General features: G+C 37.5%; 1 protein-coding gene across 3 annotated transcripts in view; it reads right to left on the minus strand.

Moving 5' to 3' along the window:
• Nucleotides 1–7,616: 7,616 nt before the first annotated feature.
• Nucleotides 7,617–16,246, minus strand: part of LOC125226077 — a 184,170-nt gene continuing 175,540 nt past the window's right edge. For 2 of the 3 annotated variants that reach the window (XM_048129924.1, XM_048129923.1), the window contains exons 7-13: nucleotides 14,933–15,067; nucleotides 14,052–14,180; nucleotides 13,430–13,649; nucleotides 10,192–10,337; nucleotides 9,355–9,636; nucleotides 8,510–8,710; nucleotides 7,617–8,248 (exon numbers count right to left, since the gene is read on the minus strand). In XM_048129924.1, coding sequence (XP_047985881.1) covers nucleotides 8,145–8,248; nucleotides 8,510–8,710; nucleotides 9,355–9,636; nucleotides 10,192–10,337; nucleotides 13,430–13,649; nucleotides 14,052–14,180; nucleotides 14,933–15,067 — 1,217 coding nt within the window. In that variant the 3' untranslated portion in view covers nucleotides 7,617–8,144. The remainder of the gene's footprint in view (nucleotides 8,249–8,509; nucleotides 8,711–9,354; nucleotides 9,637–10,191; nucleotides 10,338–13,429; nucleotides 13,650–14,051; nucleotides 14,181–14,932; nucleotides 15,068–16,246) is intronic. The other variant, XM_048129925.1, reaches the window with a different exon arrangement.

Genomic DNA, 16,246 nt, shown 5'->3' on the forward strand with positions numbered 1-16,246 from the left:
GTTCGCTCCGATTCGTATAAACATTTTTGCCACTTTGTTCGCATCTTTATGCTTTAATACATTGACTGTCTGTCTACGGGTAATGTTGCTTATCTGATAAAGTGCATTTTTTGTTAAAAAAATTAGTAAGGTGCATTAGGTAATTCCGAAAGTAACCACCATTATTTCCATCATATCAAGATTCCCCTTTCGAATTTAGTTACCCGAGAATTTCTTTGTTTCGGAATCACCCTAATGCACCATAGGTACTTCTTGTTCAATTATTACTGTCAAAATCAATGCATGTGATCTACTTACTAAACTTTATATCACATTCAAAAGATTATTTTGTTTATATAATTATAATTAATATAAATGTAAATAAGTTTAAGTGATGCAATTTCACTAAAAGTGTGATATTTTTAACTGTTTGCTGTATGAAACGTAAGGTTTAAAACCTTTAAGGTATTTCAATGTGCCGATTTAAATAGATGATTTATCTTTGTATAATTATTACATATCGCAAAATATGGTTTTAATTGTTCCTACCACACTGATTTTGGAGTCAATTAATTTTTAATTCTTATGGCGTCTGTCCATCAAGCCAATGAGGAGGCACACTGACATTTTATCCCGCCAGGCGGCGCCTGTGCAAGTGTCTAGGCATGTCACTGTCATTCATATGTAAGAGAGATAAAACATATCACCTTCTCGCTCTCACGTATGGACTAATAGGGTGGCGCCATCTGTCATAACCTTTGAGTGTGCCTCCTCATTTCGCCAGTGTCAAGGTCGAGAGTTCTTCTACTCCTATGGGGCTATGTAGGGCTTCGTAACGCCTACTCGTTGCAGGCAAGCATGGTCGCGTGATAAACGATATAACGTCAGGCCGTCCTTTTCGCACTATTTGTAAGTGCGATAGGGACGCACCGATGCGATGAAGTTTTTTTTTGTCGAACTAGTGTGCTATGTCCGTTGATCTAGTGTGATCGCCACCCCATGCACCTACTACAGCTCTCGATCCATAATTCAGACACGCTGGTCGCTTTAGAGCGTTTTCACATTATCCGATTCGATATTGGAAGGATGTCAAAGGCAAAAATCAAAGATGGCGTCTTTGATGTATAGGATATCAGCCCTTGTCGATAATGTGAAAACGCACTTAACCCCTCGTATGTGGCCCGTCAATTTTGATCATTGAAATAGTGACCTTGACATTTAAAACAATAGATTAAAATTCCCACGCACGGATCCGTGTCTAAGCATACGAGGGGTTAAGGTGCTCGTGGTCTGGGCTTTCTTTAACAACAGAGCAAAAAGGGATTCGTATCTATATTTTAGATAGTACTAGTATTTGTTTTGGAACCGGAACATACACTGATTTGCTTAGGTATACATTTTTGCTACAAGAATAGGAGAAATCAACTCGACAAATTGCTGAATTGCAAACCGCACGATATCAACGATGTTTCGAGGGGTCAGTTTGGAAAAAAACACCACATTAATTTCGCTGTTTATTATTTAATAATCCATGCTGACTATTATACTTAATTAATTCAAATACCTATATCACACAATGGGAACACTGATCTGCTGGGGAATATTCTAAAAACATTTTTTAAGGAAAATATATTTTGAGAATATTCCCGTTTTCCCCGCATCTGAAAAATAGTATCTCTGTCACTTTAAGTTAACAACTAGCATCCTTAGTCACAACTGTCTACCGCACTTGTTCAGTTTAGGAATTTTACCGACTTTAATTTTGATCCTGTTGAAATGAAAGTTTGAAAGCCTTAGGAACTGTCTACACCGGCGGCGTGTGCGTGACGTGCAAGTGCACGTGTGCGTGTGCGTGCGTGCCGTGCACAGAAGCGGTGCGCCATCTTTTTAGGGTTCCGTAGTCAACTAGGAACCCTTATAGTTTCGCCATGTCTGTCTGTCCGTCCGTCCGTCCGTCCGTCCGTCCGTCCGTCCGCGGATAATCTCAGTAACCGTTAGCACTAGAAAGCTAAAATTTGGTACCAATATGTATATCAATCACGCCAACAAAGTGCAAAAATAAAAAAAATAAAAAAAATGTTTTATTAGGGTACCCCCCATACATGTAAAGTGGGGGCTGATTTTTTTTTTCATTTCTACCCCTACGTGTGATATATTTTTGGATAGGTATTTAAAAATGAATAAGGGTTTACTAAGATCGTTTTTTGATAATATTGATATTTTCGGAAATAATCGCTCCTAAAGGAAAAAAAAGTGCGTCCCCCCCCCTCTAACTTTTGAACCATATGTTTAAAAAATATGAAAAAAATTACAAAAGTAGAACTTTATGAAGACTTTCTAGGAAAATTGTTTTGAACTTGATATGTTCAGTAGTTTTTGAGAAAAATACGAAAAACTACGGAACCCTACACTGAGCGTGGCCCGACACGCTCTTGGCCGGTTTTTTAGTTTTTTTGTGTACAAATAATAAATGTAATAATATTACGACGCGTAAATGCACACGCATAAATTTACAATGACACAAATACAGTCAACTCATTGAATATTGCTTTCTAGGAAAAGTGGCACAATCATTACATGATAAGATTACGTACCTACACGTAACGTTTTTGAAAAGTTTACAAAATACAATAAATGCAACGTAAATATATATGTCCGTATTTTTAAACCTATATGTACCTGGGTCCCTATGATTTAAAATAAATGATGTTTGACTTCGCAAGTAGGTACATGTTTGAGTAGGTATTTTTATTTCTCGTTCGGTGTATGAAATAACAATAAAAAAATCGGTTAAATTCCAATAACTGAACAAGCACAACTATTAAAAATTTAACGCCTCAATAGCTTTAAATACAAATATAATTATTGCTGTCGCTTTCTATATTAACTTAACTACATATACATTGATCTTAAATGAGTATTCGTTCATTCGCTTATCTAAACTATTCTATAGTTAAAATTAGTATTGCTTGATTAAGGAAGAAATTCCTTTGAAGTTGTAACAATTGGTGACACAAATAATGTTGGTGATGTGATGTGATGTGATGTGATGTGACACAACCGATGACGGTTACGCTTTTATTGTGGCTATTACGTATATTATTGTAACGTGTAAGTTCAACCGCAAATACCCCCGTTGAACTTGTGAAAATGCGAGAGAGACGCATTAACACGATGGGAGATACTTAAATAAATACTCAGCCATCCTACCTTGTCACCAGGTAGGATAAAATTTACTATCAGCTGCAAAGTGCATGGCGAATTTATTAATGAATTCATTCATGATTTCTCTATGCACCTTTGCAGCTGATAGTACACGCAAAATGTGCATTTGTAATAAGCGATAATATAGATATACTAATGCTGCTATTAATCCACGAGTAATCTTGAGGACTCTTCTGTCGCTTAAGCCGCAATAATAAATAGAGGCCACATTTAAGGAGATTTCTTTATACTCATAAATCATTTCGTCGCCTTAGTAGGTACGGTTTTTTAATGTATTCCGTAATTTAAAAATCTGTAATTTTTAAAACATTACCATATAAGGGTTTGTATGTTTTTTCTAGTTTGAATAAATATATCACCTTTCACCAAATTGTTTGTGCCACCGAAATACTAATATTACGCTAAGAGCTACTAACTTTAGATACCGCCATAATAAATGTTATGTTATGTTGATGAGCCACTTATCTTAATTCTGTGTGAATACTGTGAATTTAAATTGCATTGATCTTTCTGAAATCTGAACTGTGATCATATTTTACCGAAAAAAGCCATCAACTGACTGATGCGCGCGCGCGGTGACAGCCCAATAAATAACGACATTTAGTATGGTTAAACATTTACTATGAATAATTCTCACAGTCTGCAAATGTGCCTTTTAAATATTAAAAGTGGTATCTAATGATATTAACTCTTGATTAAAGTTGATATAACCAAGCGACCATCAAATGGGCTTGTAACAAAGAATTGTAAAATGAGTAGATATTGTACAAAATTATATAAGGCTACAATAAAATAACGTAAGTCAATTTTTACATCGCTGGTACCGTACTTAAACTAAAATTTACAAAACTCGGTGAGCTTTGGGCACATTTACATTAGACTTAGTTTACGGTTAACTGTGTTATAACGAAACAGGTACACTACGTGAACGACGTAGGTACCGAAGGTGCTTTTACAACCGACATGTTTTTACAAGTGGCAACTGAATCAGTGTAGGTACCTAATCGCTGCATAGAATATTAATTAGAAGGTATACATACGCACCAAAAATGTGTAATGTAAGTGCGCCCTTATGGTTAAAAAAAACTAACAAAAACAAATGAAAACCTTAAAATTATTGCTAAATCATTATTTATCTAGGCGATAACATGTGTAACAATTTTTGTACATATTTTAAGCTTCCAAGTGAAAAATTTATTAATATGGCTACTACGAAAGCACTAACTCGTTATTAAAAAAATCTTTGGAAGAGTAGGTATAGACAGGGATAGGGCTTTCCCTATCCCTGTCTATACCTACTCTTCCAAAGATTTTTTTAATGTACGTGTGTCAATGTACGATATATCTGCTCGCCAGTGGACATTTACCTAATTTTGACTACTTTTACGATGGGTTTTTGTACTGTCCGTTTTTTGACGAAATGCTTACATTTTTTATTATTTTAGACTAAGAAAACAGACTAATGGTCTGATTCTATATATCGATAAATTAGTCGAGAGTTTGAGCTTTCGTAGTAGCTTATAGAAAACTCATCGTGATAGAGTTAGATGCTATGATATTCTCAGTAATAGAAGATTGCTAAACTGGACACTAATTTAACAAATGTATAGAAAATAACTAAGAATATACAGTCTCCGACGCAGAGTATTAAAGCTAACTGTTCTTATGATATTTTGCAATGAGTATTGTGTCTATCTACAAAGGAAAACTTACAGTGCATACAGTGCGGTTTAAGTTGGTTGTGCTCTATTCCTAATGTTTTTGTAACTGAGCATTCCTTAAGTAAATTAATAAATCTAAAGCAATATGTAATAATATTTTTAATTATGTATTTTATTTTGTGAAAGGGAAAATATTCGGTAAATGTCTATAGAATGTATTTTGTAAAAATACCAACGGTCAGACAGGTTTTTCTTTTTCATTTTAATTTTAGTATTTTTATGCAATTTGATTTTATTATCAGTCAATTTAGCAAATACATCCTGTCTTACTTTGCCCGTTCTTTCAAATTTTACAACGTCTATTACGTAAACTTAAATCTCAATAATTCAGCAGTGACATATTAATATAGAAAAGCTTCTAATATATTTATAATTGTTGCAACAAGAAATATATCACAACCATTCACATCATTTTGTAGATCTAATAAGCAAAACTTCTGTTTTCATTCAACGTTTCTCTATCTTAAAAATCAGATCAAAACTATAATTATACATTTTTGTCTTTATTATGGAAACATGCTGCATGCGCATAATAACTTCAATAAAAATACCCCAAAATATTAACACTTTAAAAGCGGTGAACATAGTCACGTTTGTTTCAGGGAAAGTGTATTTTTTAACTTATATAAAATAATCCCGTTCCTTCTGTCTTTGAAAAAAAAAATACAATCATACAATAGTGAAACGTTGAATTTGAACGTGTCTGCATTATAACGCCTAAAACTAAAAGGATTAACGCAAACAGCTTAACTGTTTCCATTTTTAATCGAATAAGGGGTTACGAATTTTTTTTTATGGCAAAAAGGATAAATACGCTCAATAGGATTAATTAAATGTGCGTTTCTAAGTTATATTATGAAGGCTGAAAACCTATATATACATGAAAGCTGATTTGGATGCAAGAATAACAAATTAATGCAGATAGTATCATCTGACTATTTTCACCACATTAAAGGCAGGAATTAAAATCACTAGGTGATCCACTTTCCGTGCTTACTTTGATTTTTTTAGGGCCCCTACTTGTCTTTTAGTAACGAAAATATTGGTCAAATAATGGAGGTGTTGGTAATCTGCCAAACCACATTATCTGTAGAAATAGGCGTGGTATTTCTTGTTTGCCACATTCTCCAATTGAGAAAGTTGGTTTAGCAGACTAAAGGTATTATATAGAAATATTAATAGTGCATAAAAACTGAATTTAGTATCTACACGAAAAATATTTTTAACATTTAATATGAAAGAGGAATTGTGATACATCTTTAATTTACCTACGGAAAAAAATGTAGGCTAGGTATTCTAAGATTAATTTATATAGCTCATTCTATTATATTTTTCTGCTAAATTGCATCTCATAACTAGGATTGCATGAAAAGTTAGGCGATTTGGGACTATCTATGATATATTATGTGTACTTATTATATGTGATTGATATTTTTTTACCTATGTATGTAATGATTTGTTTACTAGAAATCTGAAGACTTCGTTTAAACAAGTTTTAGATCGTATTAGCAACTTTAACCTGTAAATACATATGTACCTTAATCTACAGTATTTCATTGCTAAATGGTCATATATGTAATTACTTAAAAATCCATTAAACAAACACGTGACACGTACGTGCCTGCTCTAAAGTACTAAAACAGGCGCACGACACGTCACGGAAAATAATGTCTCATCTGGATGTGTAGGTACATAACTCAGCGTGCATGCACGTTTTCGCACGAATGCACGTTTTCGTACATGCATCTAGTGTGTACAGCCCTTATGTTTATGAATGTGTGTGTTCAATTCGTTATAGATCATAAATGATAAATTAACTTTATATTTGCTAAAAACTATTACCTAATATTTAAACTTCAAATTTCTAGTAAAAAATCTCTATAATAACATGTGTATTTATAAATATAAAATCCGAGAGGTACAAAAAAATGACATCAAAACTCGCAGGCACAAAAAACAAAATTGACAGCATACAGTACGTGAAAGGGCTTAAATACTATTTCTATTTGTTTACTAATTTGACCAAGGGAGAATATTATTTAGCCCGAGGTTTTATTTCTTTTGTAGATCTTATAATAATGTGATACCTAAACAAAACGTGACAGATCTTCAGTCACTGAGGGACAAGCGTTTTGTATCTAACAATTTATCCATATAATATTGTCTTCGGTTACCGCGATAGTTACTCATGAAATAAAACTATGGAAACGGATTAAATCGCGTATAATGAATTTAAAATACATCCCGACGTTTCGAACTCTTTACAGCGTTCGTGGTCAACGGGTGACTGAGGAAAAATTAAAATGTGCAAAAGCTACCCACTTACAAGAAATATTAACGAACCATGACCACAAATAATATAGATTTCTAAGGCAGGTTCACACACTATTAATAAAGCCAATTATACAATATTCAAAAAATTTAATTGGTTAATTATTATTATTATTTTTTTTTTAATTTAATTGGTTAATTATTATTATTATTTTTTTTTTTAACAGAGTAATGGTAAATTTTTTTGAATATTGTATAATTGGCTTTATTAATAGTGTGTGAACCTGCCTTAGAAATCTATATTATTTGTGGTCATGGTTCGTTAATATTTCTTGTAAGTGGGTAGCTTTTGCACATTTTAATTTTTCCTCAGTCACCCGTTGACCACGAACGCTGTAAAGAGTTCGAAACGTCGGGATGTATTTTAAATTCATTATACGCGATTTAATCCGTTTCCATAGTTTTATTTCATGAATTTATCCATATTTAAGTTTTTTTTTCGATTGATACATTTCGGAGTTCGGACTAACTTCTAAAGTCAGTCACAAACTGAAACTACCGTCATAGACACATAAAACACACTATAATTATAATACAGAGATGCTTATAGCCCAGCTAAGTAGGAGTAGCGTACACCATACTTACAGTGCGACGTAAGAGAGTAGAGATTAAGTATGGAATTAAGACCATTGCATACAAAATTGTTGCCATGTTTGAGCATTTTATTTTACATTTAAGACTCAGAAAATGGAACTTTCATTCAAGTTGTACTCTCTCGTGTCACACTTTTAAATGAGATTAAATGCCGCAAATCGGATGCAATTGTGGGTGTCATTTGTAGTGGCCAATAGATGTCTTAAAATTTAAAATTCCGTCTGTCTATTCCCCCTTGGTCACATCTAAGCCTTAATATAATTACGCTACGTCACATGTGTGGCCATGACCGAATCATCTCGGTATGATGTAGTGTAAAATTACACCTGTCAGCATGATGATGGTGGGTGAGGGTAGCCTCTGGAGGGGCTGGGCGTTGGTTTGATCTTGACATTCACCTGAGGATTTTTTTTTAATATTTTAATTATGTAAAATGCAGTAATGATAACATCGTATTTTCTAGGACTAGTGGTCTTATAATAAGTGCATGGAATTGACGTTACTTTGAGGAAATTAATATTAATCAGTACAAAAACATTACATTGCTTATCCGGGAAAAAAACGGCTAGTAATGTTTGAAGGCTAGCGTGGCATGACCACGAATCACTTTTTTCTTATTTGAAAATTCTAATTTTAAATAAAGATATCTATAAACCTACCGGTATTCCTCGCATTGAACACCAACTGCTCGCCGGTAACGACACGCTCGCAGTTGGTCGCGCTCCGAGTGAGCGTGAGCGCGTGTCGGTGGTCGCGCGACACGAAACAGTAGCGACGCGCCGCGCGACTGTCGCGCGTAAGCGGCGTGGTGACGACGAATGACGCGCCGTTCTCGTACCAGCCGCCGTGGCATGTGTATGCTGAGGGACAGACAAGATTAGTTTCTCATCCTTGTTCTACCGAGTTAATGGGCGCAATGACTAACAGACAGTAACAGATTGTTATTTAAAAGTGAAAAGTCACAGCGCCAAATCATTGACATGCCGTTACCGTCTGGCGAACTGATAATCAGTAAGGACTAAGGACCTTAACTTGACAGCAATTTTGGTAGTCTCATTACTAAACGCGTATACTAACATAAGTCTATTTTAACACTTTCGATGCCGGCGATACGTATGTGTTCATTTTCGTACAAAATCATACCTACTGGCAGTAAATGTGTTAAGAATAATCAAAATAAATTTATTCAAACAACAGATGTCGTAAAAAAGTCATGCGATAGAAATATCAATTCTCAAACTTTGTAGTAAAATATATTCTTATATTGTGTAACCTTTTTTAATTGTCCTTAACGTAGATTGGTATTGGGACCATGTATTTAATGCAACTAATAGGCCACACAAGCTGTGTGCGAATGTGTGTGCACAAAATGTTAGAATCGTGCACAGTGGCATACACATCACGCAAGGGATTCTCAATATTACAACGTGCACGTGCACGCTTCTTACACACACACAGTCTGTGTGCACCTGCCTTAGCGTATAAAACAAAACACGTGTCTTACCCGTCACAACCTCCTTATTCTCACAGCTCGAATAAAACTCCATATTCTTCGCGGAATTACACCCCACTTCCAACCTATCAAATCCACTAACAACACACCCCACTTCGTTCACTTCGCGCCGACTTCGCAGCATCGGCGCGCTCGACATATTGCTTATACTAAAATTGAAGAGCCTACTACCATTCCTAATATTGTGTTCTATAGACCTAACGCTTCGTTCGTGACGGTTCTGTATCTCGTATTTGCCGGAATACGGACATTCTTTTGATTCGGGATTGCTCGCTGAAAAGAAAAAAAAGTTTAATATAACGGGTGGATCCTATCATACTTAATAATAGTATAATCTACTAAGATTATAAAATAAAATTAGCGCAAGGTCTAATTTGTACGTAGGTATTCGATTTGAGTTACATTACGGATTATTGAGTTTACATCAATTCAACCGGGCGGCATTTCTCGTATGTGATAAAGAATATCGCATGCGAGAAGTGAAACTTATAAACTCAATTGATCAAAAAGAGGCCACTTACAGAGCCACAATGATTATTATTAATACAGTATTGTATATTAAAACCGAAATAAATTATACATATATCTTAGGCATCCAGTCCCTGATGTGCAGTGTGCGGTGTTTTTTTTCCATTCGTAATGTGTAATTTAATTCGGTTTTAATTTATAATATAATTATAGTAGTGTGACCACTTTATCTTTAAGATAGCACTACAATAGAATATATGTAATTTGACTTGTGTTAATGATAATAGATTATTGTATGTACCTAAAAAGTACAGAAGGTAGGTAGGTAGGAAGGTAGGTAGGGGTTGGTAGGTAACTTACCAACTAAAGTAACATATGGCTCCGTGGCCGCGCTGAAGTGATGGTTGGAGCAGGCGTCATCAGCTCGAGCAGTCGGCGCGCCGCGTTGCAGCTCCGCTATGTATGTGTCCCGCCGGTAAAGGACGACACACACGTAGCGGGAGACACTGGAATGTATAAATTATATAATGAACGTATATATATAACAACTGGAATGTAAAATATGTCCCGCACGTTGGTCACGCATTATGCAGGAATTGTAAAGTCTCTGGTTGACGTCACTGTGTGTGTAGCTGAACGCACAAACGCTCACGAAACGCTCACACGGCGTTTCGATTTCGTTTCGCATCGCAGAAATGCCATTCGGCTACGCCCCCTGGTGACCGAAGAGCGACTTACTCGCTCAACGATGTTTCGGAGTTGCGATACGACAATGACATGCCCACTAGCAATCTTCAATCGTCTTAATATTGGTTTTTTCTTGTATATACATGTTTTTTCCCCTCACTAGCTCGGAAACACGTGTTTTGTCCTTCAATACCAGCGGGTAAAAACGCATTTTATCCACTAGTGGATAAAGTAATTTGACCTTGAATATAGTCATTTTTTCTGCTTTAAAATTGATAAAAGCGAGTGAATCTAGTGATGACGATGATTTATTACCTGTGGAACTACTGGAAGCAGTGATAAACGCGTTTTTTGCGTTGTACTTTCCTCGCTACAGTGAGGGGGAATTTTTGTGATACACTCGGGTGCAAATTTATGTATTTTACTTCTAGTGTGTTAAAAAACTCGCAAGTTCAGGATTCTATTCTCGAACCACTCGCTTTTCAATTCCACACTCTGCGTTAAAATACAACTTTGCACCCTTGTATAACAAAAATAACTATTATGTGTCCAAAGTGACAGTAGGCTTGTGTCGTTCACGAACTATGAACTGTTAGGAATAAAATCTCATCAATGACCGAAATGAACTGAATCTTTCCGTGCCCTGAGAATCGGTCTTTGCTCATTTAGTTCAGTATAGGATCGGCGAGCGCGAGCGGTTTGGATCGAGAACGAGTGTGTGACTGCGCCGACTGAGAGCGAGAGCTACTTAGCAGAGCAACACAAAAGCGTCAAGTTTTCATATTCAACTTCGGTTACTTACAACCTTTCGGCCCGGAATGTTACTATCTGTGGACTATTCGTATCATTTTGACACTATTCGGTCCCATTCGTTCTGATCTTTCCGACCGCAGTGGTCGTTGGTCTGGCTGAACTAAATGAGCAAAAGACCTAAAAGAGCGAACTAGTTCATGGGAGCGATTGAACGAGATCGGAGCGCTCCGATCAACGAACGAAACGGCACAAGTCTAAGTGACAGGGCACTGTTATCTGATTATGAACACACAAAATGCCGCTAATATTTGGGATTAACAAAAGGTGATCGCATTAACTATTATAAAGCGTAATTACCTAAAACTCTTATGTTAGGGTACCTAAACCCTAACCCTGACAACGATCACAAACAACATGAATTGTCAATAAAAAACGTCTATTTGAGAACTAAGTTTAGTAAGTTAAAGCAGCGATCTAAAGCAACCTTGAGCTTAAAGGTACCTAGCAAATAAAATATAAATCGTTTTACGAGTATCACGGATGTCACGGACTCTTCCGCTAGAATTACTAATGAGGATCTGTCCTTGATGGCACGGTTCTTGCCCTTGACATTTACTGAACATCAGGTACTTTCTTATGTAAGTACTTAAATTACAGAAGTAGATTTAGATAGAAGAAACAAGTTAATCTATTTGTATCACGGCCGAGCGTGTCAGATTTTGTACTAAGCTGAAGTTGGTACTTGCCTGTGATTTAAAATATGTCTCAGGCCCTTGAGTTTCATAATTTTTGTGTTGTTGCAATTAAATATCACGTAACGAAGCATTTTTAACGTTTTTGTTGACTTTAACTTACAAAAATTGACGCCCGAAAGCCTTGACGCTGACGCAGTACACTTTAATGTCGGCGCCAGATTTGTCCGTGATTCGGAGTGTGGCGTTCCGCTGGTAGAATAGTTTGAGCTGTCCAGCGTTTCCGAAAACTGGAAAACGCTGTAAGAAATGAGAGTAAAGGTATGAAGCTCACCAATGATGCTGCTAGCACTATCGAACTGGTGATAGAAGAGGTGGCGACTTCCTCGCACAACGTGTTATGTTGGCGTTGCGACACAACAACCTTCAACCCTCGGTTGATTTCTTCTTGTAAATATTGTTGAAACTCACCAATGATGCTGCCAATATGCTACCAGTGCTATTGAGTTGCCGCTGGGTGAGCTAGCCTTCACGCTGACACAGTACCAACACTTTAATGTCAGCGCCGGACTTGTCCGTGATGCATAGCGTAGCTTTCCGCTGGTATAGTTGGAGCTAGTCCAGCGTCTTACGTAACTGGATAACGCTCTAAGCGATGAGAGTAAAGGTTTGAAGCTCACCAATGATGCTGCCAATGTGCCACCAGCGCTATCTATACTTTAGTGTCTGCGCTAGATTTGTCCGTGATGCGGAGTGTAACGTTCTATGGTAGAAGGTATAGTTGAAGCTAGTCCAGCGTCTTCCAAAATTGGAGAACGCTAAGAAATTATAAAGGAAAACTCACCAATGATGCTGCCAATGCGCCACCAGCGCTATCGAGTTCCCGCTTGGAGAGCTAGCCTTCACGCTGACGTAGTACACTTTAATGTCAGCGCCAGGTTTGTCCATGATGCTTAACGTGGCTTTCCGCTGTTAGAAGGTATAGTTGGAGCTAGTCCAGCGTCTTCCAAAATTGGAGAACGCTAAGAGATTATAAAGGAAAACTCACCAATGATGCTGCCAATGCGCCACCAGCGCTATCGAGTTCCCGCTTGGAGAGCTAGCCTTCACGCTGACGCAGTACACTTTAATGTCAGCGCCAGATTTGTCCATGATGCTTAACGTGGCTTTCCGCTGTTAGAAGGTATAGTTGGGGCTAGTCCAGCGTCTTCCAAAAATGGAGAACGCTGTAAGGGAATGTAAAAGAAAGAAGCTCACCAATGATGCTGCCAATGCGCCACCAGCGCTATCGAATTCCCGCTGGGAAAACTAGCCTTCACGCTGACGCAGTACACTTTAATGTCAGCGCCAGATTTGTCCGTGATGTGGAGTGTATCTTTCCGCTGGTAGAAGGTATAGTTTGGGCTAGTTCAGCGTCTTCCAAAATTGGAGAACGCTGTAAGGGAATGTAAAAGAAAGAAGCTCACCAATGATGCTGCCAATGCGCCACCAGCGCTATCGAGTTCCCGCTGGGAGAACTAGCCTTCACGCTGACGCAGTACACTTTAATGTCAGCGCCAGATTTGTCCGTGATGCGGAGTGTGGCATTTCGCTGGTAGAAGGTGTAGTTTGAGCTGTAGTCCAGCGTGTGCCAAGTGTGAGAAAACGTCATCCAGGTCGGGAACTGGCAGTTGGAACGGACGGACACTGGAATCAAATTTTGTATCTATAGTATTTTATTCAATTCTTCGGCTTTATTTTATTTAATTCAGGTGTATAATCACGAGCTGTGGGAATTCGGGGTCAAGTGCTGTACCAGTCAATTTCGGCTTGTAAGTCACAAGTCAGTCGGTATGAGTAAAATGATAACTGATATCTGATTGGATCAAAAAACAAGCCAGTCATACTACCTTCGTCACCCCTCCAAAGTTTAGCCTTTTTAGGGATCCGTACCTCAAAACGGAAAAACTGAACCCTATAGGATCACTCGTGCTTCTGTCTGTCCGTCTGTCGCAGCCAATTTACTCCGTAACGAATCAACTGATTATTTTACATCAGTTGATTGTAAATTGTGATGTAATTAGATGTGCAGGCTTGTAGCCTACATACCTCGCTTCAACGCCATGGTCCTACTCCCCTCCGTGGCGCTAAACAGCCCATTGCAGGTAGCATCTCCAGACTGGGCTACTCGGTATTCCACTTCACCGGAGCTTGGGCCTTCTTTCACGCCCGTTGACGCTGGAAAATGACGGAGAAGGTTGTGAAATTTCATGGATTTTGATGATTCTATTACTAATAGTATAAATGGGAAAGTGTGTACGTCTGTTTGTTTGTCCGTCTTTCACGGCAAAACGGAGCGACGAATTTACGTGTTTTTTTAAGTGGAGATAGTTGAAGGGATGGAGAGTGACATAGGCTACTTTTTGTCTCTTTCTAACGCGAGCGAAGCCGCGGGCAAAAGCTAGTGTAATCTAAGAATATCTTATCGATACGAGCTAAACCTAACACAGGTATTGTTAGGTTTACCTCGTTCGCCGACACGATTAGTCTTCCGCTAACGGCTCTCAATGATGCTTGTTTGCACGATGTTATTGTCCGACTGAACTTCGTCTTGTCGTAACCGAAAATAGAGTTTCGGCTGAATGGTTGTGCGACTTGTGCGCGCAACAAGTTTTGGCCGAAAACCGTAACATGCGTAACGGGCGGCGAGCGGAGCGGTAAGCGATGGGCCTTGCGGAACGATCAAAATTTATATTCAGATTCATATTCATTTATTTCGTAAATGCACATCTGTGCACCTTACACGTCAACAGTTACATGTATATACAAATTTAGAATAAAGGTAGAATAGAATTTATGGTGGTGGTGGTATAGAATTGTATAGACCTGTTTCGGACGACAGCGGCCGCTCGTCTCAGCTCGTCACGCTTAAGCTCTTGACTAGCTTGTCTAAACAAGCCAAAGCAAAGCTAACCTAAGAATAGTCTTACCGATACCATTAGTCTTCTCGTAGACGAAGCAGCGGTAGCGATCCTCGTTGCTCGTGGCGTGGTTATGATGTAGTTTTCCGACGAGAAACCTAAGGCTGCCCTCCTTCCATGTTGCTAGGCATTCTAGCTCTTCCACTGGAAATACAAGTTGTACTTAATGTTACCACGAACTTTTTCTCTATTTGCTTTAGGAAACTATACACCCTGTTTTTATTGAATTCCGTTAACTTTAAGGGAAGGTTCTTTAATTCAACTACAATAAATTTCTCTAAGAAACTAGCGTCTTACGGTTATTGAGTTATTAAAAATAAAAATAATTACTGAACACGTGTGTGACAGCCTTTACCACTTCCTAGTGTTATTTGTTTTGACATGTGCCGTCAATCACTTGACACTAACTTGAATATTATTCTTAAGGGTCTCTCACACTAATTAATTCGTTTATTATGTATGAAAACTATGAAAATATTTTTTTGGCGAATTTAACTAAAACTGATATACAGGGTGGTTCCTGATAACGAACCTAATGACGTGTGGAATTTAACGGAAAACAATAAAAACACGGTGTATACCAACAACATAATTATAATACTCCTGAAGTTACAGGAAGTCCATACTACATACGCTGACGGCCCAATTCGGACTTTAAGATAATGTCAATTACGTAAAATTAGCTCTAAATACCTACGATATGTGTTAGATGCGCCAGTGTAGAAAATAGAGTCTTTATTGGTTCCCATAAACTCTTAAGTGTATCGTTTGTTCACATTTTCGTTAGTCATAATTTGATTTTTCTCAGAAACGCGTAACTTTTCATTATTGCCAATAACAAACTGTACGTATTAGGGAACCGTTGATCCAATCCACTATCAACGGAGAGTCAACGTGAAACGTCAAATTGGCCGTGTCGAGAGAGCCCACCTTTTTTTTTACCTAACCTAACCTAACCTAACCAATCTATAGATGACCTTAATGAAAACCCTGAAAAGTTAACCGTTTCAGAATTACAAATGATAATCTGGCAATCATTACAGTCATTGACTTGTGAACATAATGTCAAAGAAAGGGATCCGGTTGAAATAACGTATATAAATAAAATAACTAAATATAAATAAATAAATATTGGGGGACACTTTACACAGATCAACCTAGCCCCAAACTAAGCAAAGTTTATACAATGGGTGCTAGGCGACGATATAAATACTTATATAGATAAATACATAGAAAATATCCGTGACTCAGGAACAAATATCTGTGTTCATCACACAAATAAATGCCCTTACCGGGATTCGAAGACCCGGGACCGCGGCATTT

Source organism: Leguminivora glycinivorella, chromosome 5, assembly GCF_023078275.1.
Source record: "Leguminivora glycinivorella isolate SPB_JAAS2020 chromosome 5, LegGlyc_1.1, whole genome shotgun sequence".
Classification (NCBI taxonomy): domain Eukaryota; kingdom Metazoa; phylum Arthropoda; class Insecta; order Lepidoptera; family Tortricidae; genus Leguminivora; species Leguminivora glycinivorella.